General features: G+C 41.3%; 2 protein-coding genes across 7 annotated transcripts in view; one reads left to right on the plus strand and one right to left on the minus strand.

Annotated features, from left to right (window-relative positions):
• Positions 1-24985, minus strand: part of LOC117598108 (CD276 antigen homolog) — a 176499-nt gene that overhangs the window by 22560 nt on the left and 128954 nt on the right. Inside the window, exon 1 of one of the 3 annotated variants that reach the window (XM_053236738.1) lies at positions 22465-22960. The exons of 1 other annotated variant lie outside the window; for it this stretch is intronic. The gene's annotated coding sequence lies outside the window, so the exon portion shown is untranslated. Of the gene's footprint in view, positions 1-3431; positions 3582-22464; positions 22961-24985 lie in introns of those variants that run through there. One more of the 3 variants, XM_053236736.1, reaches the window with a different exon arrangement.
• On the plus strand, positions 19281-24819 carry LOC117598104 (uncharacterized). 4 transcript variants are annotated; one of them, XM_053236725.1, is made up of 6 exons: positions 19281-20419; positions 20553-21259; positions 21445-21772; positions 22512-22673; positions 22903-22937; positions 23043-24819. In XM_053236725.1, exons 2-6 carry the CDS (start codon positions 21092-21094, stop codon positions 23097-23099), a joined length of 750 nt encoding a protein of 249 aa, XP_053092700.1. In that variant the 5' UTR covers positions 19281-20419; positions 20553-21091; the 3' UTR covers positions 23100-24819. The 4 variants fall into 4 exon arrangements, 1 of the variants encoding a protein (XP_053092700.1); XR_008302237.1 differs by having other exon boundaries at positions 19281-19634; positions 20385-20419; positions 20553-21772; positions 22903-24814; XR_008302235.1 differs by having other exon boundaries at positions 21419-21772; positions 22903-24812.

Genomic DNA, 24985 nt, shown 5'->3' on the forward strand with positions numbered 1-24985 from the left:
CTGCTGCCTCCCTCACTGGACCCCCTGCAATTCGCTTATCGCCCCAACCGCTCAACAGATGATGCCATCACCACCACCCTCCATCTGGCCCTTACCCACCTGGACAATAAAGACACTTATGTTCGAATGCTGTTCATAGACTTCAGTTCAGCATTCAACACGATCATTGCTCAGCAGCTGATTGGAAAGCTGAACCTGCTGGGCCTGAACACCTCCCTCTGCAACTGGATCCTGGACTTCCTGACTGGGAGACCTCAGTCAGTCCGGATCGGGAACAGCATCTCCAACACCACCACACTGAGCACTGGGGCCCCACAGGGCTGTGTGCTCAGTCCATTGCTGTTCACTCTGCTGACTCACGACTGTGTAGCAATGCACAGCTAGAATCACATCATCAAGTTCGCCGATGACACGACCGTGGTGGGTCTCATCAGCAAGAACGACGAGTCAGCATACAGAGAGGAGGTGCTGTGGCTAACGGACTGGTGCAAAGCCAACAACCTGTCTCTGAATGTGGACAAAACTAAAGAGATGGTTGTTGACTTCAGAAGAGCACAGAATGACCACTCTCCGCTGAACATCGACGGCTCCTCCGTGGAGATCGTCAAGAGCACCAAGTTTCTTGGTGTTCACCTGGCGGAGAACCTCACCTGGTCGCTCAACACCAGCTCCATAACAAAGAAAGCCCAGCAGCGCCTGTACTTTCTGCGAAGGCTGAGGAAAGAACATCTTCCACCCTCCATCCTCACCACGTTCTACAGAGGGACTATCGAGAGATATTACAATGTAGTTCACTATGTAGTGTGCAGCGGTGGCCATTACTTATTCTCTAATGTAGCGCACTATGTAGTGTGCAGCGGTGGCCATTACTTATTCTCTAATGTAGCGCACTATGTAGTGTGCAGCGGTGGCCATTACTTATTCTCTAATGTAGTGCACTATGTAATGTGCAGCGGTGGCCATTACTTATTCTCTAATGTAGTGCACTATGTAGTGTGTAGCGGTGGCCATTACTTTATCTCTAATGTACTGCACTATGTAGTGTGTAGCGGTGGCCATTACTTTATCTCTAATGTAGTGCACTATGTAGTGTGTAGCGGTGGCCATTACTTATTCTCTAGTGTAGTGCACTATGTAGTGTGTAGCGGTGGCCATTACTTATTCTCTAGTGTAGTGCACTATGTAGTGTGTAGCGGTGGCCATTACTTATTCTCTAGTGTAGTGCACTATGTAGTGTGTAGCGGTGGCCATTACTTATTCTCTAGTGTAGTGCACTATGTAGTGTGTAGCGGTGGCCATTACTTATTCTCTAGTGTAGTGCACTATGTAGTGTGCAGCGGTGGCCATTACTTATTCTCTAATGTAGTGCACTATGTAGTGTGTAGCGGTGGCCATTACTTATTCTCTAATGTAGTGCACTATGTAGTGTGCAGCGGTGGCCATTACTTATTCTCTAATGTAGTGCACTATGTAGTGTGTAGCGGTGGCCATTACTTATTCTCTAATGTAGTGCACTATGTAGTGTGTAGCGGTGGCCATTACTTATTCTCTAATGTAGTGCACTATGTAGTGTGCAGCGGTGGCCATTACTTATTCTCTAATGTAGTGCACTATGTAGTGTGTAGCGGTGGCCATTACTTATTCTCTAATGTAGTGCACTATGTAGTGTGCAGCGGTGGCCATTACTTATTCTCTAATGTAGTGCACTATGTAGTGTGTAGCGGTGGCCATTACTTTATCTCTAACGTAGTGCACTATGTAGTGTGTAGCGGTGGCCATTACTTATTCTCTAACGTAGTGCACTATGTAGTGTGTAGCGGTGGCCATTACTTATTCTCTAATGTAGTGCACTATGTAGTGTGCAGCGGTGGCCATTACTTATTCTCTAATGTAGTGCACTATGTAGTGTGTAGCGGTGGCCATTACTTTATCTCTAATGTAGTGCACTATGTAGTGTGTAGCGGTGGCCATTACTTATTCTCTAACGTAGTGCACTATGTAGTGTGTAGCGGTCGCCATTACTTATTCTCTAACGTAGTGCACTATGTAGTGTGTAGCGGTGGCCATTACTTATTCTCTAACGTAGTGCACTATGTAGTGTGTAGCGGTGGCCATTACTTATTCTCTAACGTAGCGCACTATGTAGTGTGCAGCGGTGGCCATTACTTATTCTCTAACGTAGCGCACTATGTAGTGTGCAGCGGTGGCCATTACTTATTCTCTAGTGTAGCGCACTATGTAGTGTGTAGCGGTGGCCATTACTTATTCTCTAATGTAGTGCACTATGTAGTGTGTAGCGGTGGCCATTACTTTATCTCTAATGTAGTGCACTATGTAGTGTGTAGCGGTGGCCATTACTTATTCTCTAACATAGTGCACTATGTAGTGTGTAGCGGTCGCCATTACTTATTCTCTAACGTAGTGCACTATGTAGTGTGTAGCGGTGGCCATTACTTATTCTCTAACGTAGTGCACTATGTAGTGTGTAGCGGTGGCCATTACTTATTCTCTAACGTAGCGCACTATGTAGTGTGTAGCGGTGGCCATTACTTATTCTCTAATGTAGTGCACTATGTAGTGTGTAGCAGTGGCCATTACTTTATCTCTAATGTAGTGCACTATGTAGTGTGTAGCGGTGGCCATTACTTATTCTCTAATGTAGTGCACTATGTAGTGTGCAGCGGTGGCCATTACTTTATCTCTAATGTAGTGCACTATGTAGTGTGTAGCGGTGGCCATTACTTATTCTCTAGTGTAGCGCACTATGTAGTGTGTAGCGGTGGCCATTACTTTATCTCTAATGTAGTGCACTATGTAGTGTGTAGCGGTGGCCATTACTTTATCTCTAATGTAGTGCACTATGTAGTGTGCAGCGGTCGCCATTACTTATTCTCTAATGTAGTGCACTATGTAGTGTGTAGCGGTGGCCATTACTTTATCTCTAATGTAGTGCACTATGTAGTGTGTAGCGGTGGCCATTACTTTATCTCTAATGTAGTGCACTATGTAGTGTGCAGCGGTCGCCATTACTTATTCTCTAATGTAGTGAACTATGTAGTGTGCAGCGGTGGCCATTACTTTATCTCTAATGTAGTCCACTATGTAGGGATAAGAGAGGCATTTTGGATTTGCATTTTGAAACTTTTAACTCTCGAAAATGATCACATTTTCTGTAAACTTTGGAACAAAGCTTGTTATAGGATATTCGCTAGAATAACCGAAAAAAAAACCCCGTAAACTGTAAATATAAATAAATGAACGTCAGTCTGTGAGAGATGTTAGCTTAGCTTAGCTTAACTTCTCATCTCAGTTCAAACAATATACGAAAAGGTGTCTTCACTTCTAGCAAATGTAAACAGAGGAATAAAACCACACAACAAACCGAAAAGTCTTACACTTTCGTTAAAAAAAGAAAACAAAACACGAATTACCTTTAGAACAGCAGGAAAGATATCTCTGCACATCCTCTCACCCTCCGCTGTAACAAACTGCCACTGTGTAACTCTGTCTTTCTCTGTACCCACATCCTCCATCTGCTGTCTGTCTTTCTCTGTACCCACATCCTCAATCTGCTGTCTCTGTCTTTCTCTGTACCCACATCCTCCATCTGCTGTCTCTGTGACTTGCCTAGGAAAACAATGTTGCCGGATGGGTTGTCAGATCGATTGACGCTTTTTTCAGCCAAACTCCAGCGTAAAATCCACCATTTCCACAAACATCAGCCCAAAACGCACACTGTTAGAGCTGATGCAGTAGAACTTTGTTTTTATTATTTATTTATTTATTTATTTATTTGTTTATTTATTTATTTATTTAATGGACAAGAAAGTAAAAAAACAGGATAACAGCTCAAAACAAAATTTCACAACAACAGTGGAAATATAAACAGTACATAAAGAACCAGGAAAACAAACAAAGAATAAACATTTAGCCAGGAGTAATATAAAATTTAAAATAAATTAATTTGGAGATAAAAAAGTAATAATAAAAAATTATAATAAATTAAATAAAATTTATTAAATTTATTAAAAAAGCATTATGAAAGAGCATAAATATTATACTTAGTACACAACATAAAAGATTTTAAAGCTTTGACATTGCTGGAAGTAGAGATGGTATCCAAATAACATTTCAAGTCTTTGCAAAATATACTAAATAGAGGTTTAATAGACAAAAATTTACACTTATGTGTATAAAAGTTTATAAAAAACTTACCTAGAAATATATAGATTTATTACAAAATATTGATCTTTTAGATTCTTATTATAGATATGAATTCCAAATAAGACATCTTTAAACACCAAATAAAAATGCAGTAATTAGTTAGGAACTCAGAATAAGAAAACAAATAACCATTTGAGTTTATGAGCTGAGAAACCAAAAGAATATTCTTGTTAAACCAATCTGGAAAAAAAAGAGATTTATTTTTGTATCGAATATCTTATTCCAAATGTAATACCTGTGGGGACTAAAATTGTGTTTGTAAATTAAGTGCCAGGCCAAAAGCACCTGCTTATGGAAATTTGATAATTTGATGGGCAATTTAGAGATATTATAGTTGCATACCATCAGAAAGGGGAGACTGCCAATTTTAGAAAAAAACAAAATTGGGAATAGTGTTCCATATGGATTCGGAATCATTCAAGAACTGCCTCAACCAATTTATCTTAAATGTATTGTTTAAAGAAGCAAAGTCAAGCAAATTAAGACCTCCTTGCTCAAAGCTGTTTATGACAACCGATTTTTTGATGTAATGTCTCTTATGTTTCCATAAGAAGTCAAAAAGCATTCTATCAACCTGTACACTAACTGATTTATCGACATACAATGAAAGAGCTGGATAGATTAATCTGGAAATACCCTCTGCTTTGGCGAGGAGAGCCCTACCTCGTAAAGACAAGTCTCTTTGGAGCCAGGAGTTTAACTTTTTCTCAGCTTTAGTAATTACTGGATCAAAGTTTAATCTTCCTCTAGCATTATCATCTTTACAAATAATTACATCTAAATAGTTTACTTGAGATTTAACAGGAATATCGTGCAAGAAAGGGGCAGAACAAGATTTTAAAGGCAGAAGTTCACATTTATCTAAATTCAAGCGTAGACCAGAGGCTTTAGAAAAGATATTAATAAGATCAAGAGCGATAGGAATCTGTAAATCATTTTTTAAGAAGAGTGTGGTGTCATCAGCTCATTGGCTTATAAGAATATGTTTATCACCTATATTAATACCTTGCAATTGACTATTAGACAAAAAGGTAGTAAGTAGTTGAGCAGCTATCAAGAACAAATAAGGTGAAACCGGGCAACCCTGGCGAACCCCTCTAGACATATCAAACCTTGGAGAAGTGCCAAATTTAAGATTAATTGAGCAGTTGCCATTATTGTATAAAGTTCGGACAGTTTTGCAAAAGAAATCACCAAAACCAAACTTACATAGGGATTGTAAAATAAAATCATGTTCAAGGGAATCAAAGGCTTTATAAAAATCTAAAAAAAAAAAAAAAAAACTTTCTTCACTAATCAAGTCATCATAATCTAATAAATCTAAGACAAGGCATATACTGTTAGCAATATGTCTCTTTGGAATAAAGCCTGATTGGGTTTTATCTATTATTGTACCCAGAACACGTTTAAGTCTTTTAGCCAGTAACAGAGCTAATATCTTATAATCACAATTTAACAGACAAATTGGATGTCAGTTATCAAGCAAAAGAGTATCTTTTCTAGGTTTAGGTTCCTAGAAAAATCTAGGTTCTAATATCCTTCAAAGACTGAAAAAAAGATAAAGCTGAATTCTTGCAATAATTAGACTTGTAAAGATGTAGGTGTTCTTGCAATTAAATGAGTGGAGACAACATTCGAGCTGGATGCTGAAGCCATGAACTGGCTAACTTTATTTTCCGAACAACCCACAAGCCAAAAAACTCTGATCTCTTAAAGGGGAAAACCTTACAAACACCGTACGTGAATTCTGTCACATCTTTAAACATAAGTCGCCACACAAGCCTCCCCAGAATTCACAGAAATCTACACATTCAGTTTGTCAGGAGCACGAATGCTGCATCCCGCTCTTGTATGGGTCACCTGCAGTGAGCTATCAGCAGGAGAAGCTCGAACAACAAACTTGTCAGACGGGTTGACAAAGGCAGGTCGTCCACGTCGGGGTGCCACAGCCACCTCAGCTGGCCAATCCAGGTCTCTGTGAGCTGGTTTAAGGCGATCAATTGAGACACATTCTGACCTCCCTCCTACATCAATAACGAACGTCTTGTCCAAGGATTCCAGAACCTGGAACGGTCCATCATATGGAGGTTTCAATGGCCCCCTGTTCGCATCATGTCGAACGAACACAAATTTTGTAGACAACAGATCGCTGGGAACCCAAGTCTTGCGAAGGCCGTGCTGAGAGGTGGGCACTGGGACGAAAGTGGAGACATGGCTGCGCAGGGTGGTACGGTTAGGTGGGCCAGACCACGGGTTGTCGGTATCAGGCACAAAGTCACCAGGCACCCTAAATGTCTGGCCATAAACCAATTCCGCTGAACAAGCAAGTAAATCCTCCTTAGGTGCCATACGAAGTCCCAGCAACACCCATGGGAGCCAGTCATACCAGTTGTCATCCTTCAAGGCAGCTCTCAGGGCAGACTTCATGGATCGGTGAAAGTGTTCACACAGACCATTCGCGTGTGGGTGATAAGCTGTAGTGTGATGAATGCGACAAACCGTGGATGACGTCAAAAACGTGCCGTCTCCAGTTCTTGGGTACAACGAATGAAACATCACAAAGAAGCGAAACGCCAGCCTTGTCAAACATGACGTCAGCCAATTTAAGGCTTGTGACACCTGTCTTCAAGGACTGGACTTCCGGATTGGAACACTGGTCCGCAGCCATACCGGAGTAATTCACCCCCAAGTGTATTGGTGCTCGCCTGCGACAGGCAATCTGCTACCACATTGGACTTCCCTGCAACGTGTTGAAGATCCGTAGTAAATTCTGAAATGTAAGCCAGGTGTCGTTGCTGGTGGGCAGACCATGGCTCTGAAACCTTTGACATAGCGAAAGTCAATGGCTTGTGATCGACAAAAGCAGTGAAGTGCCGGCCTTCGAGTGAAAAACGAAAATGTCGAATGGCGAGGTAAAAGCCAAGCAACTCCCGATCGAACGCACTGTATTTTTGTTCATTTGGACGAAGTTGGCGGCTAAAGAATGCAAGTGGCCGCCAATGCCCATGCACCGACTGTTCCAGGACAGCCCCAACAGCGAAATCAGATGCATCTGTAGCAATAGCGATTGGACTGTCCGGAAGTGGATGCACCAACATGGCAGCCTCTGCTAAAGCCTGTTTAGTGCTGTCAAAAGCTCCAATCATTTCATCGGACCACTTGAGTATGTGACAAAGGGTACTGCGTTTAAGGGCCCTATAGAGGGGGCACATAAGCTCAGCTGCTTTGGGAATAAATCTGTGATAGAAATTAACCATTCCCAGGAATTCTTGGAGAGCTTTAACCGTAGGCGGCAATGGAAAACCCTTAACCGCAGCCACCCGTGAAGGCAATGGAACCACGCCGGCGCTGGTAATTCTGTGTCCCAGAAAATCGATGGATGAAAGGCCGAACTGACATTTGGCGGGGTTAAAGATAAGGCCGTGAGCACTAAGGCGGTCGAAAAGTGAGCGGAGATGCGACAAATGTTCTTCCTTGGATGTGTTTGCAACCAAAATGTCATCTAGGTAGACAAAAAGAAAGTCCAGACCCTGTAACACAGAATCCATGAGCCTTTGAAAAGTGTGAGCGGCATTTTTCAGGCCGAATGGCATTCGCAAAAACTCAAACAACCCAAAAGGGGTGATAATGGCAGTTTTCAGAATGTTGTCCGGGTGGACTGGTACTTGGTGGTACCCCCGCACAAGGTCTACCTTGGAAAAAAATTGCTTTTCCAGCTAGCCGTGCCGAAAAATCTTGAATATGCGGAACAGGGTAGCGATCGGGAATTGTAACATCATTGAGTCTGCGATAATCATCACACGGACGGTAACTACCATCTGACTTAAGCACCATGTGTAAAGGAGAAACCCAAGGACTATTTGAACGGCGTACAATGCCTAACTCTTCCATGTACGCAAACTCAGCTTTAGGGGCAGCTATTTTCGATGAGTCAAGACGGCGAACATGAGCATACACAGGTGGACCTGTAGTAAAAATGTGATGCTCGACACAATGTTTCGGTGTCGCCGTAGAAAAAGTTGGCTGAGTTATGTCGGAAAACTCAGTGAGCATGTGCAAAAATTCACAGCTAGGCTCTGAAGCGTTTGACAAGGTTGTTGTTGAAAAAACACTGAGCGTACACAGAAAAGAACTGAAATCTTTGGCATCGAATAAACGGCGGTTCTGCACATCAACCAACAAACCGTTTGCGCACAGGAAATCAGCCCCCAGCAAAGGACGAGCTACCTTAGCCACAACAAAATCCCAAGTGAAACGGTGCCCGTTAAAACACAACTTAACCTGGCGTTTACTGTATGTTGGGATTTTGCAGCCTCCAGTAAGTTGCTCTTAAGCTCAGAACGTGCATCGAAAGGTGTTGCCGGCAGCACACTCACCTGAGCCCCAGTGTCACAGAGAAAATCTCGTCCTGATATATCATCCGTAATGAAGAGAAGGCAGCCAGTGTGTCCACGGTCCAGCATTCACAGACTGTGTGGTACTCTTACCACGGAAATTACATGCAAACGACACTTCTTGGCCCTGTCCCCAAAACAAGCATGATAAAAACAAAATCCAGAGTCGGTTCGCCATGATGGTGCTGGTGCAACCCAATTAGCTGCTCCTAACAGTGGATTAATGGAGGTGTTGAAACATCTTGGTACAGCACAACTCTGTGCAGCGGTATGTAGACTGTCCGCCATTTTAGCCAGCTCTCATAAGTCCGTAATTGTCGTGCCGGCCAAAGCCGTGCGGACTTGATCTGTCATTTGTCGAAGAAACAGCACCTTGAATATAAAGCAGGGCTTATGTTCACCTAACAATGTCAACATGTGATCCATAAGCTCAGAGGGCTTTGCATCACCCAGTCCTGGTAATGAAAGAAGCTGCCTCGCACGCTCTGATTCAGTCAAACCAAAAGTTCTCAACAGGTAAGTCTTATGGGCGCCATACTTGTCCCTCTCCTGGGGTTCGTTTAACAGGCTTACAGCTCGCGATGCCGTGGAGCTGCTGAGTGAAGCTACGACATAGTAATACTTCGTGTCATCCGCAGTGATGTCGCGCAGAGCGGACTGCGCCTCCACCTGTGCAAACTGTGCCACGGCTTGCTGCTCCCAAAACTCCGGTAACTTGAGTGCAACCGCATTGGCCGTCATTTCGTCTTCCACAACAATGACAAAAAAAACTCTGGAAACGTCCAAGAGCATCGGGGTCACCACATGTGGGTGTTCGTGCAATTAAATGAGTGGAGACGACATGCGAGCTGGATGCTGAAGCTGTGAACTGGCTAACTTTATATTCCGAACAACCCACAAGCCAAAAAACTCTCTTAAAGGGAAAAACCTTACAAACACCGTATGTGAATTCTGTCACATCTTAAACATAAATCGCCAAAGATTAGAATAGACATTTGCACAAAATGAGCTGATTACTTTAGAGTCAGAAGTAACGGTACCATTAATATTTAAAGAATTGATTATTAAATTTCTAGAAATATTCTTTTCCATTCTAAAGAAATATGCTGTACTTTGCTCACCTTGCTCTAACCATCTTCTTCTAGAGCGAACAAAAGAGCCCTCTGCCTTATACTTGTAGATTGAATCCAACTGAGTTTGCAGATCAGCAAATTCTGTTAGCTCAGAATCTGACAAACCATCCTGCATTATACTAAAGAGGGACAATATTTTAGAGATGACAGTCTCCTCTTCATGTCTTTTGAGTTTCGTTAGATTACTACCAAAACATTTAGCACATTTGCTAACTTCGTGTTTAAGAAGCTCCCAGTTAGGGCCACATTTGTCTTCCTTTTGTGCTTTGATCCAGTAATATTCAATCAAAAATAAGATGTTTTTTCTCAACTGATCATGCTTAAGCAAAAAAAGAGTTAAGCTTCCAGTAAGAGGCTCTAGATCTTGAAGGAGAGAAAACAGAAGCCAGAGGGGACTGAATAAGAATCGCCTTATGATCAGTCATGGGGGAAGGTAGAATGCTAACATAAACATTAAAATCTCTGACAGACTGAGAAACCAGCCAATAGTCTATACGAGACTGTCTAGAACAACTTTTGTTACTCCAAGTATAAGATCTAATATTCGAAAATTTCAGTTTTGACGCCACCCACGAGGAACACTTCCGGGGTTTTACGGACATTTAAGTAGCGCATTCACCATGCTAGGACGCGAAGTATTGTTTTCGGGACATTACCAAGCCTTTTCTCTCTGCCATTGTGTATTTGTTTTGCCTTTTGTGTATGACCCTGTTTACGAATTACTGCCTTTGCCTTGTGTTTTGGATTTGGTTACCTCGCTGCTTGACTTCCTGGTTTTTCGGACTTTGCTCTTGTTGCTTGTTTATGTTTTCTGCCTGCTGTTTTGGATTTGCTTGCTATTAAACTGCTTATGGATCCTACACAACCCACCTCCAGCGATTCTTTACAATAGTATAATTTTTTCTTCAATTGCTTCAAGCAGTAAGTCATTTTCACAAGAACTATTATACCCATATATATTAATTAGAATTATCAAAGTATTATTTAAACAGATTACCAAAAACAGAAAGTGTCCATTCGGGTCGCTAAAATGGTGCAAAATGTCCCCAGGAAAAAGGTTTTTCAAAATTAAAACTCCAGCTGAATGTTCCAAACCGTGAGCCATCCAAACGTCATTGTTCCACTGATTTTTCCAAAAAGCAGTATAACTTGTGACGGAGTGGGACTCTTGAAAAAAACGAAAGTCAGTCTTGAACAATTTAGCATACAGGAATAAAGCTTTCCTTTTGGTATTGTCTCTAAGACCCCTGGCATTGAGAGAAATAACAGAAATAGACATACAAAAAGAACTCTTAACAATGAAAAAAGATGAACAGAGCTTTCTGAGTTTGAAAACATGAGCACTGCTGCTGACGAAACCAAGTCAAGAATGTTTACAGCCGTTAATAGTGACCTGATTCGTAACGAAAAGGAAACTAGAACTTGAAAAATCTCTCTTGAAATGATCAACAGTTTGAACAGGCTTACACAGGGTTAAATTCAGAGCCTTCGATGAACGCACGATGACCCACAAAGTGCGCCCTTTTCCCCTCCTTGTGGGCCTTTTCAACAGCCAGCCATAGCAGCCGGGCAAAAGCAGTAAGATCCTTGGTAAACCTAAGACCGTTCGCCTGCAGGAGTTCTGACGATTTCACCGCTCTCCACACACCATCTCTCCTCACGTGTGAGGAAAACTGGATGATGATTGTTGTGCTCAATTATGAAGTCTGTTGGTTAAGAAGTACCACTAGGGGGAGTTGTTGTAAGGGATTGTCATGCATACATGTAAGTGAAGGAGGAATGTTTTGTCGTGCAGTGCTTCAGTAAACAGATGAAAGTATTCAGATAAGTGTGTTCTTTTCTGATTTATGCTGGTGACACAGAAAATTGGCGACGAGGATGGCAGTTAATCTTCCTTCTACATATTTGCAATGCCCGGGGGAACCTGCAATTCTTTTCAGTACATGGATACAGATGTTTGAAAACTATCTGTTGGCAATTCATGCAGAGGGGAATGACTGGCCTGATACTAGAAAGCATGCTACACTGCTTCAATTGCCTCTTGAACATGCTGATGTGCATCTTGTCACATATTCCAAGGATAACCTTCCTGTGCTGGGACGCATTAACACTCAGGCAACACATGGATATTGTTCAGTACCCGCTACATTCTATATTGTGAAAAGTGGAAACCCACTAATGGGCATGGACTTAATATCTTCCTTGAATCTGTGCATAAAGGGAAACACCGTACTCACTGCCAAAGAATCTGTGTTTGAGGTGTCAAACTCCACAGCAAGTTTTGGCTGTGCCAAGATGTTGCACCTGTGCAACAGAAACTGTGTCGATTACCGTTTTCTGTGAGGGACGCTGTGTCAACAGAACTGAACCGTTTGCTAGCATCAGACGTTATTGAAAGTGTAGATGCTTCACCCTGGGTATCACCTATAGTAGTGAACCAGAAGAAATCGGGAGATATCAGAATGTGTGTGGATCTCAGGGATCCGAACAAGGCAATCGTTGTGGACAGTTACCCCATTCCACACATTGAGGATCTGTTTTCACAGCTGAGAGGTGCAGTGCTGTTTTCCACAATTGATCTTGCAAATGCCTACCATCAGGTCCCCTTACATGAAGATAGCAGAGACCTTACTGAATTCATAACACACGAGGGTCTGTTCCATTACAAAAGAGTCTGCTATGGATTAGCTTCAGCCCTGGCAGCATTCCAAAAATTTATGTCCACAATCCTCACAGATGTTCCAGGTGTCCAGTGTTATCTCGATGATGTCACCTTGTTTGGTGACTCTATTGCTAGTCATGATGCTCACCTAAAAACAGTGCTGCGCAAACTTCAAGAAGCAGGGCTGTGTCTAAATGAGCAGAAATGTAAATTTCACCAGGAAAAACTCACGTTCCTGGGCCATATCATCTCTAAAGAGGGATTGATGCCAGATAACAGTCACCTGGAGGCAATATGTAATGCTCCACCTCCTTTGGACGTGTCTACACTAAGATCGTTTTTAGGTCTTACGGCATGGTATGCAAAATTCATTCCAAACTTTGCAGCCGTAGTCAAACCTATGAGAAATGTGCTTAGAGCAAACTTCACATGGACTACCAAAGCTCAGAAGAGTTTCCAGACAGTCAAAGAACTGATTGCACAGAGCTCTGCACTGGCTTTATTTGACCCTGCATTGGATACAATTGTCACAACATACACATTGGATTACAGTATCGGTGGTGTTCTGACCCAGCTCCATCCAGATAAATCGGAAAGGTCTGTGGCTTTCCCTTCCAGAGCCCTGACCACTACAGAGAGGAAATACTCAGTAGTCGAAAAAGAAGCTCTTGCTTGCGTCTGGACCACTGAGCGCTGGAGAACGTATCTGTGGGGCATCAAATTCAAGTTGAGGTCGGACCATCAAGCATTGACTTCAGCTGTGCCGCTGACCAAGTTCACTGTTGAGTGCTCATCCTGCCCTGAGCTCGCCAAACTCCACAAGTATGTTGAGAACGGTTGGCTGGCAACAGCTAAAACTCTGCCTGATGACGTGATTCCTTACTTTCTGGTAAGAGATGAACTGTCGATTCATGACTCGTGTGTTGAGAGGAACACATAGGTTGATTGTACCACTCAGTTACATTCAAGGTTGGTCACTCTAGCTCACGAGTTCCTTCAAGGAATTGTCAAGTCAAGTCAAGAGGCTTTTATTGTCATTTCAACTATATATAGCTGACACAGTACACAGTGAAATGAGACAACGTTTCTCCAGAACCTTGGTGCTACATAAGACAACATCGTCACCTCACACAACATAGAGTTACAAAACACAGAGCTGAGGACTAGACTAAGTTGTCCTAGCCACATAAAGTGCATCGTGTGCAACCTAGTGCAAACAGTGCAACAACAAAACAGTGCAGAACAGACAACACGAGACAGTGCAGGACAAGTACTGTACAGGACAAGTACACAAACACAAAATAGCAGCAACCCGTAACCTACTGTATATATATCTATATACAGTGCAATGTGCAAATTTACAAGTATTAAAGTGGCAGTGCCAGTGATGTGCAAAAAGAACCGAGCAGAGCAGCAGTAGTAGTGGTGGAATGTACAATGTAAACAGTCGAACAAGCCAACTTGTTTGTGATAACTTAATGAATGTATGAAGTTGAATGAGTGTGAGTGTGTGTGTGTGTGAGTATGTGTGTGTGAGTTTAGTTCCAGTTCAGTTGTGTGTGTTGAGAAGCCTGATGGCTTGAGGGAAAAAACTATTGCACAGTCTGGTTGTGAGAGCCCGAATGCTTCAGAACCTCTTCCCTGATGGCAGTAGTGTGAAGAGTGTGTGAGAGGGGTGTGTGGGGTCGTCCACAATGCTGTTGGCCTTTCGGATGCAGTGTGTGGTGTAAATGTCCGTGACAGAAGGGAGAGAGAATCCGATGATCTTCTCAGCTGTCCTCACTATCCGCTGAGCAGCTGCTCAGGATGCTCTCGATGGTCCCTCTGTAGAACATGGTCAGGATGGGGGGTGGCAGATGGGCTTTCCTCAGCCTTCTTAGGAAGTAGAGACGCTGCTGGGCTTTCTTGCTGATGGAGCTGGTGTTGAGTGACCAGTTAAGGTTCTCCGTCAGATGAACACCAAGGAATTTGATGTTCTTCACGATCTCCACGGAGGATCCATCGATGTTCAGTGGAGAATGGTCGCTCTGAATTGTGAGGACCAAGCAAAGGCTGAGAGAGCTATATTGTTGGCCTAAGATGGATTTACAAGTACAGTCCACCATTGCAACCTGTGTCACCTGCCAGCTTCACGATAAGACAGCTAGAACCACACATGCACTGCTGACTCTTGTTCAGTATCCAGCGGGCCCTTAGCAGAAACTTGACATAGATTTGGTGGGTCCTTTTGAGATAGGTCCTGCTAGCTGCAGATATGCTATTACATTAATTGACTATTACTCAAAATGGCCATAAGTAGCATTCATATCGAATTCATATACCATCCTGAAGGAAATGGAGTGGTCGAATGTTGGAATAAGGTACTGAAGGATGCTATTCTGACTGCACAAAGAGAAAGAGCTCCATGGACTTCCTTTGTGGTAGAATTCTTGCAAATGTACAGAGCTACTCCTCACGCCACTACAGGAACGTCTCCTTTTGAGCTTTTGTTCGGAAGAAAGATGAGAACAAAGTTGTCAATTCTCACGCCATTCAGCATAACCCCTGCTACAAGGAGACTGAGAATGAAAGCAAAGAAGAAACAACTAAAAATGAAAGTGTACCTGGATACAAAATGGAAAGCAAAAATTCCAAAGCTAAGGGAAAGGGGATTGTGTAGGTGTGAGAAAACTAGCACATGTTATGAAAGGAACCTCAAAATTCAGTGACCCTATACAGATTATCAGGAGAAGAGGAAAGTACAGCTACGAACTGAATTATGGACGGACATGGGACGTCTCATCTGGCACCATTGTATAGAGATCTCGGGTCAGCGGAACAACCAAGCTCTGCCTCAACAACAGAAAGTGTTGATAGACCAACAGAAGGACAGCATGTCAGAAGGAAGCCAATGTGGCTGAAGGACTATGTAACGTAAACCTTGATAGTAAGATTGAAACCAAGATATGTCTTAGGTTAAGTCAAACTGTTCTAATATTCATATAAATGTTCATGTTGTACATGCTTGGTTAACAAGACATTGTTCAGTAAATGGGTAAAGTATAAAAGAGAAAAACTAATCAAGATATAGTAAATTCCTGAACTTTTGTTGATGTTTGTATTACTGTACAATTGCCACGGAAGTACAGGTGTTATTGTTAAGTTAGGGGGAGATGTTGTGTTCAATTATGAAGTCTGTTGGTTAAGAAGTACCACTAGGGGGAGTTGTTGTAAGGGATTGTCATGAATACATGTAAGTGAAGGAGGAATGTTTTGTCTTGCAGTGCTTCAGTAAACAGATGAAAGTATTAAGATAAGTGTGTTCTTTTCCGATTTATGCTGGTGACACAGCAATGATCGCTTGTGGCCTTGCGGTCTTCGAAATTCTCCTCCCAATGCGGTGGACAGTATCAATCTTATCTGGAAAAGTTTTGCCCTTCTGTGGAAAGGTGGCCACACAAATGCGGATGGATTCGGCTCTGATATTTTCATTTTCTTTTTCAGGTATTCGATTCTTTTTTTACAGAGCTCCATCTTCTTTTCCTCAGTAACAAGTCTAACTTCGAAGTGCCCGACCCTCCCTTTAATATCATTCAGTTTAGCACAGACAAAGTCCACAGTTTTTTTGAGTCCTTCAAGTTTAAGAGCGTTGTCCTCCACCATTTTCTCCAGGGCGTCAGAGCGATTATTTATCAGCTGAGAGAGGGTGGAAATCACATCGTCCTCCTCTGCGAAGTATTTAAGAGGATCTCACTGGGAGATGCATAGCTGTGAAAACTCACGTTATCAGACACACGTGAAACATGCAATATCTCTTTTTCTTTTCTTTTGTCTGCTGCAGGTTTCATCTTTAAAGCATCGAGGGGCACTATATCTCTCTCTGACTCTCGCTGGAGGCGGTCGCATTTTTTCCTCTCTCTGCTGTGTCTGTGTGCCTCTCCTGTCTCGTCTCTATTTTTCCTTCTGCTGGTGAAGCTTGTCGAATCCTAAATTATGGAATTGATAAGCTGGTCCCTCAACGCAATTGATACGATCCTTTCACGAAGGTAAGGTAAGTGGAACATTGTCTGTCTGGCACCTCTGTCCCTAGAAGACGTTGAAGATGTCTACATATTTGGATTTTTGATAGCAGGTGTCCTGATGATTGGCCTGGGGATGTTCCTGATCTATCGACAAATTGGAAAGCAGGCAGCCAATAAAGAATCCCCCAAGCTGTCAGCTGTCATCACACACCATTGTGGAGCCGTTGCTGACCAGGTGAGGGCATTACATCAGAAGGTGACACGGATTGAGGAACTGTACCATCTACAATCCGTGGACATCCCCCGACGCTTGGATACCATCACGAATATGTTTTCGGAACTGTGTAAATCCAACGCGACCCAGTCCGCAATCATGGTCACGCGCCAGGAGGAGATGACTAGGGGTCTCATGGCCCTGCAAGGGGACATAAAGTTGGGGGCCATGCAGAACCAGGTGCCCGACTAAATTGTACGATCTCCTGAGTTCTTAGATTTGCTTGATTATATTTGTGCATTTTCCTCCCCGGCTAATTTTTCTTTCTCCCAGAGGACCTTCATCACAGAATATGCTTTGTTTTGACTCTGATCTGCACTGGACACTCCAAAGACACACAGCTGTGATAACAACAGCTCCCCAAAGCACACCATATCAAATTCGGCTAGTACACACTGTTTTCGTAAATACTCTGCCCTAGTCAAGGACTGCCTCAGTGTCACATTTTCCTCTTTTTTTCTGATCTCTAGTCATATATATACACACATACTATATACATATATGTGTGTGTGTGAGTGTGTGTATTTTGTGTATATATATATATATATATATATATATATATATATATATATATATATATATATATATATATATATGTAGCCCTCTCTCTCTCTGCATGCTTACTGGCCTCTAGCACCACCGCTGATACTCTGCGCTGTGTTGTGTGTGTTCGTGGGTGGTGGTAGAGAGGAGACGTGGACACAGAGGGGTTCGGGATCGTGGCTTGACTGTTTATTCCACAGCACGGCATCTATAGTGTTGACAACATGAACTGAAAAAAAGATGGCGCACTACACGCGTATCAACACTACGGTACATCAAGAGGCTCAAAAAGCGCTAAAGATACTTGAATCTGCGCTAACACAACAGTGTCATAGCAACATCTTGTGGACAACACAATACACTGCCCTACATCCACACCTTCTTTAACTGATGGCGTCCCAGCCATCTGATTAACCAAAACTCAAATGTGGTCTGATCTATGACAATCAAATGCCGGCTTCTTCTTGGGTTTCTTCTTGGAGGGTTGGGAGACTCTATCTCCTGGACTGAAGTCTTCACTCTTAGCTCTTTTTGTCATAATACTTTTTCTGTTGTCCTTTTGCCAGCTGAGATGTCGGATTAGCCAGGGCATAGGCCTGCGTCAGGGAGTCATACAGGGTCTGGACATACTCGCTGTATTCACACAGCTGGTTCGTTGTGGGGGACCCGAAGATGAGGTCCACCGGGAGCCTGGGATGTCTACCAAACATAAGGTAGAATGGGCTATAGCCAGTGGAGTCATGTCGCGAGCAGCCCGTTGCCCTGGGGGTGGTAGGGCATGGTGTGGGTTTTAGTGATGCCAGCACACTTGCATAGCTCCTTCACAATTCCACTTTCAGAATTGCACCCTTGATCAGCATGTAACCTTGCAGGGAACCCAAAACAGCAGAAGAAATTCCTCCACAAGACCCTGGCTACTGTGCCTGCCTTTTGGTCCCTGGTGGGGTAGGCCTGCGTGTAGCAAGAAAAGTGATCCGTAACAATGAGCACATTCTCCATACCACCCTTGGCTTTCTCCAGCATCAAGAAGTCCACACAGACCAGCTCCATGGGGGCACTGGTAAGGATACTGACAAGGGGGGCCCTGACGTTGGCTGTGGGAGTTTTTCTAAGGCTGCACCTCTCACACTGTTTGCACCAAGCCTTGATCTCCTGGAACATTCTTGGCCAGTAAAATCTTTCTCTTATCATCTGTAGTGTCCTCTCATTGTGAAGGGCTGTTTTGATGGTTTCACACAGCTTTTCTGGCAGTATTAGTTGCTCCACCACCCCTTTATGGCAGTCTCTAACGCTGCGATACAGGATCCCTTTTTTTACCACTAACCTTCTCCACTCTTTTAAGAGGAGACCCCCAGTGGCGCCCACTTTCATCTACTTTCATAAGAGCCATTAACCACTACTGTGGAGTGTTCAGTGCTGAACACGGGAATCTCAAAACCAGGCACAAATTCTATTTTTTGGCCTCTGGTAAAAAGAGTTAATTACTACTGAAAACACTGAAATTATACTTAATTATACTTAAATACTGCTTTTATACTTAAAGCAGCCGCTCTTCCTGAAACTACGGTTAATCAGGCCGCTCGTGCAATTCTGGGGCGCGGCTTTTAGACACTTAGCAGTAATAACACCGAAAGCGGAAAGCGCGCGCCCGCAGGCTCCTACACAACCAAAGCAACTTAACTTTTATACAAACTGAAATTTAAATAAATAACAAAACCAACACACAAAAGGTCACAGTATTTATGAGTATCCAGGGTAAATGTTTTTATATTTACGCCTTTACTTTTAAATAATGGGCAAAATCGATCAAGTTTATAGAGATGGTATAAATCATTAAGGCAAATAAAAATAAAAACATCATTTAAGAAACTTTATTATTATTATTATTATTATTATTATTATTATTATATAAAAATATTATTATATAAAATATATATTAATATAATAATATACAATATAAAATAATAATAATATAAAATAATCTAAAATATTATTATTATAAATCTAATCATGAATAAAAAATGTTAAAAATATAGATGGATCATTTCACAGAGGAAATCTCTGACACCAAAAATATTAATATTTCTCTTATTATATTTTCTCATCCTGGACAGAACATCACCCTGCTCTGTAACATCACTAATTATACTGAGATATCATGGTATCAACTGAGATCTGAGGAGGTGAAGCTGCTGATATCTGCTGAAAAAGGGAACCTGAAGAAAACCTTTTTCTTCATTTATAATGTGAACGAGAATCACTTTGTTGTAACAGAAAGCAGCAGTTCAGTCGGTTTAGTGATTACTGGAGTTAGAGAGACAGATCTGGGATTTTATTACTGTGGAGGTCGAAACGACGCGACACACATTCAGTTTGGGAAAGTCATCAGACTGAACTTTCCAGGTGGGTGCCAATACTTTATTTACGTTGCTTGTTGATAGTGCATTTAGTTTTTGTGTTTATATTTACATACTGAATTACTGCAATGTTAATAATTATCTGAAGACTATTTAAGATGCATTATTGTTTAGTACTTGTATCAGAGCACTGCTGAATTCTGCATTGTGATTGGTCAGAAGGTGTTGATTAATTCTCTATAACAGCAGCTCTGACACTAGTGCAGCTGCAAATCACAGCTTTATATTAATGCACTTGTTCTAATACGTTATCGTTTCTATAGTAACAGCTCATTCACAGGGACGCTCCACATAAATGGATTAAAAACGTGTGTAATTGTTGATATGGTGATGTTTTCTGTAAGTAGATGTTTATTTAAAATTTAAGAAAGGAGTCTCCAGTGTCAGCGCTTTGTAACAGTCAGAGGTAAAGCTGTAACTTTAACTTTTCCGACAAGCTGCGTTTTTTTGTCTAACTTGTTTCCTGGACATTCCACAACATTAAACATAACTAGAAATGAATACACACTCGAAATAAAACACTCGAAGTGTGCTGTTATAAGAAATGAATGTGTTTGTGTGTGTGTGTGTGTGTGTGTGTGTGTGTGTGTGTGTCTGATGAATGTGTGTGCATCTAATGAATGTGTTTGTGTCTAATGAGTGTGAGTGTGTGTCTAATGAATGAATGAAACCAGCAGTATGAATGCTGTTTAGGTCAATTATGACAGAATTTTGTGTGGATTGAATTTTCTTCCAGACAAGTGTGTTAGCAGTAGAGACCTGATCGAGAAGGTACCTCAAACACTCCTGATGAATCCTAGTGAACAGAGTCAGAAACTCTTCTCATTATTAACTTAAAGCATCATTAGTTGAACACATGATGTTATGAAACAGTTCTCTGCTGCTCCTGTGTGTCTCTCTGCAGGAAGTCAAGCTGCAACACACTGCTGATTTGACCTGTGTGACCTACACAAGAGTCTCCTGAAGGCCCAGAAACTATTTAACAGCATGAATCACCACGTCACAGAGAACCTGCTATGATCTGGTCTACGTCTGACCACAGCATTTATTACAATAATTTTTAATAAGTTTCATTAAATAGATAGATATGTGAGAATTATTCTAAAAGCTGTGGTCAGTTTTCATTTAAAGACGTTTCAGAAATGGTATTTATAGCGGCTCTGAATTCTGAGTAAAGGTCTGAGCTCATGTTTCTGTTCAGCTGTGTGCTATGTCCTGTTCAGACTGTGTGGTTAACACCACCAGTAGCCCTCATCTTCCTTCCATTTTAGGATATGTGAAGAAAGCATTGTGTTGTGTTTTTTTTTTTTTTTGTTAGCATTGTAGGTAGATCTGTGTAAAGAACATAAACTGATAAAATGTTGATTGTGCTCGGATCTATATGCACCTTCGTGATGTGAGCAGTTTATTGGACAGATAAAATACAGAGCAGGATGTAGGACCATGTGGCTAAAACCAGGCCTGAAATGCACCCTGTTTTTTTTTTTTTTTTTTTTTTTTTTAACTCCACAAACTGAGTGTGAAACATCAGCACTTTTTCTCAGAGTGCTGGAGGGTGTGTGTGAGACATGGCCAAACTCCTGTCTACATTTATTCTACAGATGCTGTTTGGTGAGTTCATACACACATTAGCAAAATAGATAGTAAACTATAAATGAGTGTTATTAGCCACTGTACCTGTGAGAGTATGAGTAATGTTCAGGAATGGATTAATGCACTAAGGCTGGTTTGGACAGTGATGATGAATCTGCTCTCCTGTTGTGCTTTTAGCTTTCTTTACACCGTGTCTCCTTCAGATTGCTTCAACTGATCATTTATCTGTCCATCCTGGAGAGAGCATCATCCTGCTCTGTAACATCACTAATTATTCTGAGATATCATGGTATCGACTGAGATCTGAGGAGGTGAAGCTGCTGATATCTGCTGTAAAAGGGAACCTGAAGAAACAGTTTATCCTCAGTTATAATGTGAACGTGAGTCACTTTGATATAACAGAAACCAGCAGTTCAGTCAGTTTAGTGATTATTGGAGTTAGAGAGACAGATCTGGGATTTTATTACTGTGGAGGTCAAAACAAAACGACACTTATTCAGTTTGGGAAACCCATCAGACTGAACTTTACAGGTGGGTGCCAATACTTTATTCAGTCTGATTATTGCTATTTGATTTTGTTTTAGTATGTATATTTATTTCTCATAATATTATTTATAACATTTTGGGTATTATTTCAAGGCTTGTTTTTAATGAACAAACAATAAAATCTAGCGCCTCTAACACTCCAGACTTCATTTCCTCTCTTGCTTCATTTTCTTCAAGGTTTCTTTATTTTTGTTCAACAACACTTTAAAGAACAACATTAAAATTATGGCTACATTTATTTTATGTTCAGGGTTTAATGGGTTCTTTGAAAGGTTTAGTTGTTTAGAAGATACTATCATCTCTGATAATCTGATCGATGTGGCAGGATTAAGCACTTTAAAAAAAATTGAATATTTCAAAATCTGTATTGATGTGGTTTTAGACGTTGAATATACTGAATTATCTGTGAGAATATCGGTTCAGTGTGGATGATAAGTGTTTCAAATAGTGACTCACTTTCCAATTTCATGATTGAGTTTAATAAAAACAAAATATAATATGAAGCCTTTGATGACCGCTAAAACAGAGAACAGAAAATACTTTTCTCTTGCTTGGGTTATTATTGTTTTGTTGTTGTTTAATGTTACACAGTGTATCAGAGACAGCCTGATTGCTGTGTGTGTGTTTAATACTAAATTACAGTTAGAAAAGAGCAGAATGTCTTCAGACTCACTTACCGCTCTGATACTTTACTGATATCTCTGTGCTCCTCTGCGTGTTTCAGAAGATCAACATCGTGAGACTGATCACTCAGACACACAGCAGTCTGCACCTCCTGCACACTGTGGAGATATTATTATTATTATAATAATCCTGTCGTGTGTGTGTGTGGTCTCTGTTTCAATAAGCATCACCTGCTCCTCTCTGTACTGTTCCAGTCTACAAGGTGAGAACTTGCAGCTTAAAGACCAACATTCACACAGTTCACCCTGTCACACACATTTTCCTTTATTTACTGCACTTCCTGTTGTGACTTCATGTCACGCAGCAGCCCTCGTACACTAGTGCAGAATGAATGTGTGTAATGAAAACATTAGTTATTGTGAAAAGCTGTGTAGTGTTCGACATTTCTGAGATTGTTGTCTTTGTCCATGTTGAATTCTCTTATTTTTCAGATAAGTGTTCTTTCACCGGGGACTCGGATGAGAAGGTAGCAGAAAAACAAGGAAATGTAGTTGATAGAAGGCAGTGCTCAGATCATGTCACTATTAAAGCAGACTAAAAATGTCACATTATCAGATGTTTCTCTGTGCAGGAAGTGGACCTGCAGCTGTCTGATTTGACCTCTGTGACCTACACATGTGTCTCCTGACAGCCCAGAAAACATTAGCAACAATTTATAAAGCTTTATATAAACACATGGACAGAGGTGTGGTGCAGTTTCCTGCTTTTATTTCTGTACTTTTATAGGGTTTATAGACCTTATATTGCTAATAGTTGCACATGATTTGTACTGCTTTTGTAGAGCTTTACTCTGTCATTGTCTATAAGATTAAAATGTAAGGAGGAATACCATGTTTCAACCGCACAGTGTTTCTTTAAACAGGCAGTGAATGGCGCTTTGAGATTGAATATGACTTGTACATAGTCAGATGGTGATGAAATGCGTGTGTAAGGCCAATTCATTTGTAAGTGCTATACACCAAAACATTTGGGTTTGAGATCAAAAAAATGGATATGAGACAGAATTTAAGAGTTTAGGATTTCAGCTTTTGTTTCTAAATCTAGATGTGTTAAATCATAGAACCTTTTGTATCAGACAACCCATTTTTTAGGTGAGCAAAAGTATAGGAACAGATAGGTTTTGAAGTAAGTCAAAGTAAATAAGACAATACTTGGTTGCATATCCCTTGCTTGCAATAACTACATCAAGCCTACGACTCACTGACATCACCAAACTGTTGGTTTCTTCTTTTGTGATGCTTTTCCAGGCTTTTACCGCAGCCTCTTTCAGCCTCTTTCAGCCTTCTTTACATCTACATATAAATACCAGGAAATAAAAGCTGAAATTCTATGCTCTCTTCTCATATTCACCTTTTGATCTCAAACTCAAATGTCTTCAGTAGTAGTATCAGAGGGGACTATATACCTTATTGGTAGACATATTTTCACCATATTCCTATACTGGGAAATAATATAATGTTTTTTTGTACCTTTTAATAATGTTGCAAGTAATTGATCTAAAACATGTAATATCAGTGCGACAGAAGCAGCTCCACAATCAGCCATTAAATAGTTTAATATAAAGGCTTGTGATGGAAATAAATGATTTATCTTTACTGTATGTTAGTGGTGTAGACAGTAATACAGTAATACAGGAATGTAGCACAGTACAGTATCTTTTTGCTGCCACCTACAGGTTGAATTTATTCAGTGTGTAAAGGGTTAAAGAATATAAAAGACATTATTTCTCTTTAATTAGAGAGGTGATTATCATTGATGATGTACAAACACAGATGTAATGACATGCAAAACTATCTGTTGAAGTCAAATTGAGGTTTAGACATTTAGATTGAGAGATTCAGAATGAGATTTTCTCTGTTTTTGTCTTAGACACAGCAGATGCTGACACAAACACACACTATAAAAGATTACAATGATTGCACATTTTACACTGAGATTGTAAGTCTTATCATCCAGTTTTAAATGTTCTCATTTTAGTCCCTATAACTTTTTTAATTTAAAATTGCATACATCACAGTGCTGTTGAATTCTGGATTGTGATTGGTCAGAAGGTGTTGATTAATTTTCTATAACAGCAGCTCTGACAGTAGTGCAGCTGCAAATCACAGGTTTATGTTAATGCACTCGTTCTAATATGTTATCGTTTTAAAAAATGTGTGTAACTGTCGATATGATGACATTTTCTGTAAGGTGACAGACCTTATCCTGAGAAGACTGGGCAGGAATACATTGTGCACACACTCATTCACCCCTAGGGGCAATTTAGCACAGCCGGTCCACTTCCCGGGGGGCACAGTGGCTTAGTGGTTAGCATGTTAGCCTCTCTGTGCTTTGGGGGTTGCTCCGGGTACTCCAGTTTCCTCCCCCAGTCCAAAGACATGCGTTGGCATCTCTAAATTGACCGTAGTGAGTGAATGGGTGTGTCAGTGTGTGTGTGAGTGTGTGTGTGTGTGATGGGTTGGTACCCTGTCCAGGGTGTCCCTTGCCTTGTGCCCCGAGTTCCCTGGGATAGAC

The sequence above is a fragment of the Pangasianodon hypophthalmus genome, chromosome 9, assembly GCF_027358585.1.
Source record: "Pangasianodon hypophthalmus isolate fPanHyp1 chromosome 9, fPanHyp1.pri, whole genome shotgun sequence".
In the NCBI taxonomy this organism is placed as follows: Eukaryota; Metazoa; Chordata; class Actinopteri; order Siluriformes; family Pangasiidae; genus Pangasianodon; species Pangasianodon hypophthalmus.

Coding starts and splice junctions, on each gene's coding strand:
- LOC117598104 (XM_053236725.1), top strand. CDS start 21,092: ATGTGGCTAAAACCAGGCCTGAAATGCACCCTGTTTTTTTTTTTTTTT. Junction 21,260..21,444: donor TATTCTACAGATGCTGTTTG/GTGAGTTCATAC, acceptor TGTCTCCTTCAG/ATTGCTTCAACTGATCATTT. Junction 22,938..23,042: donor CCGGGGACTCGGATGAGAAG/GTAGCAGAAAAA, acceptor TTCTCTGTGCAG/GAAGTGGACCTGCAGCTGTC.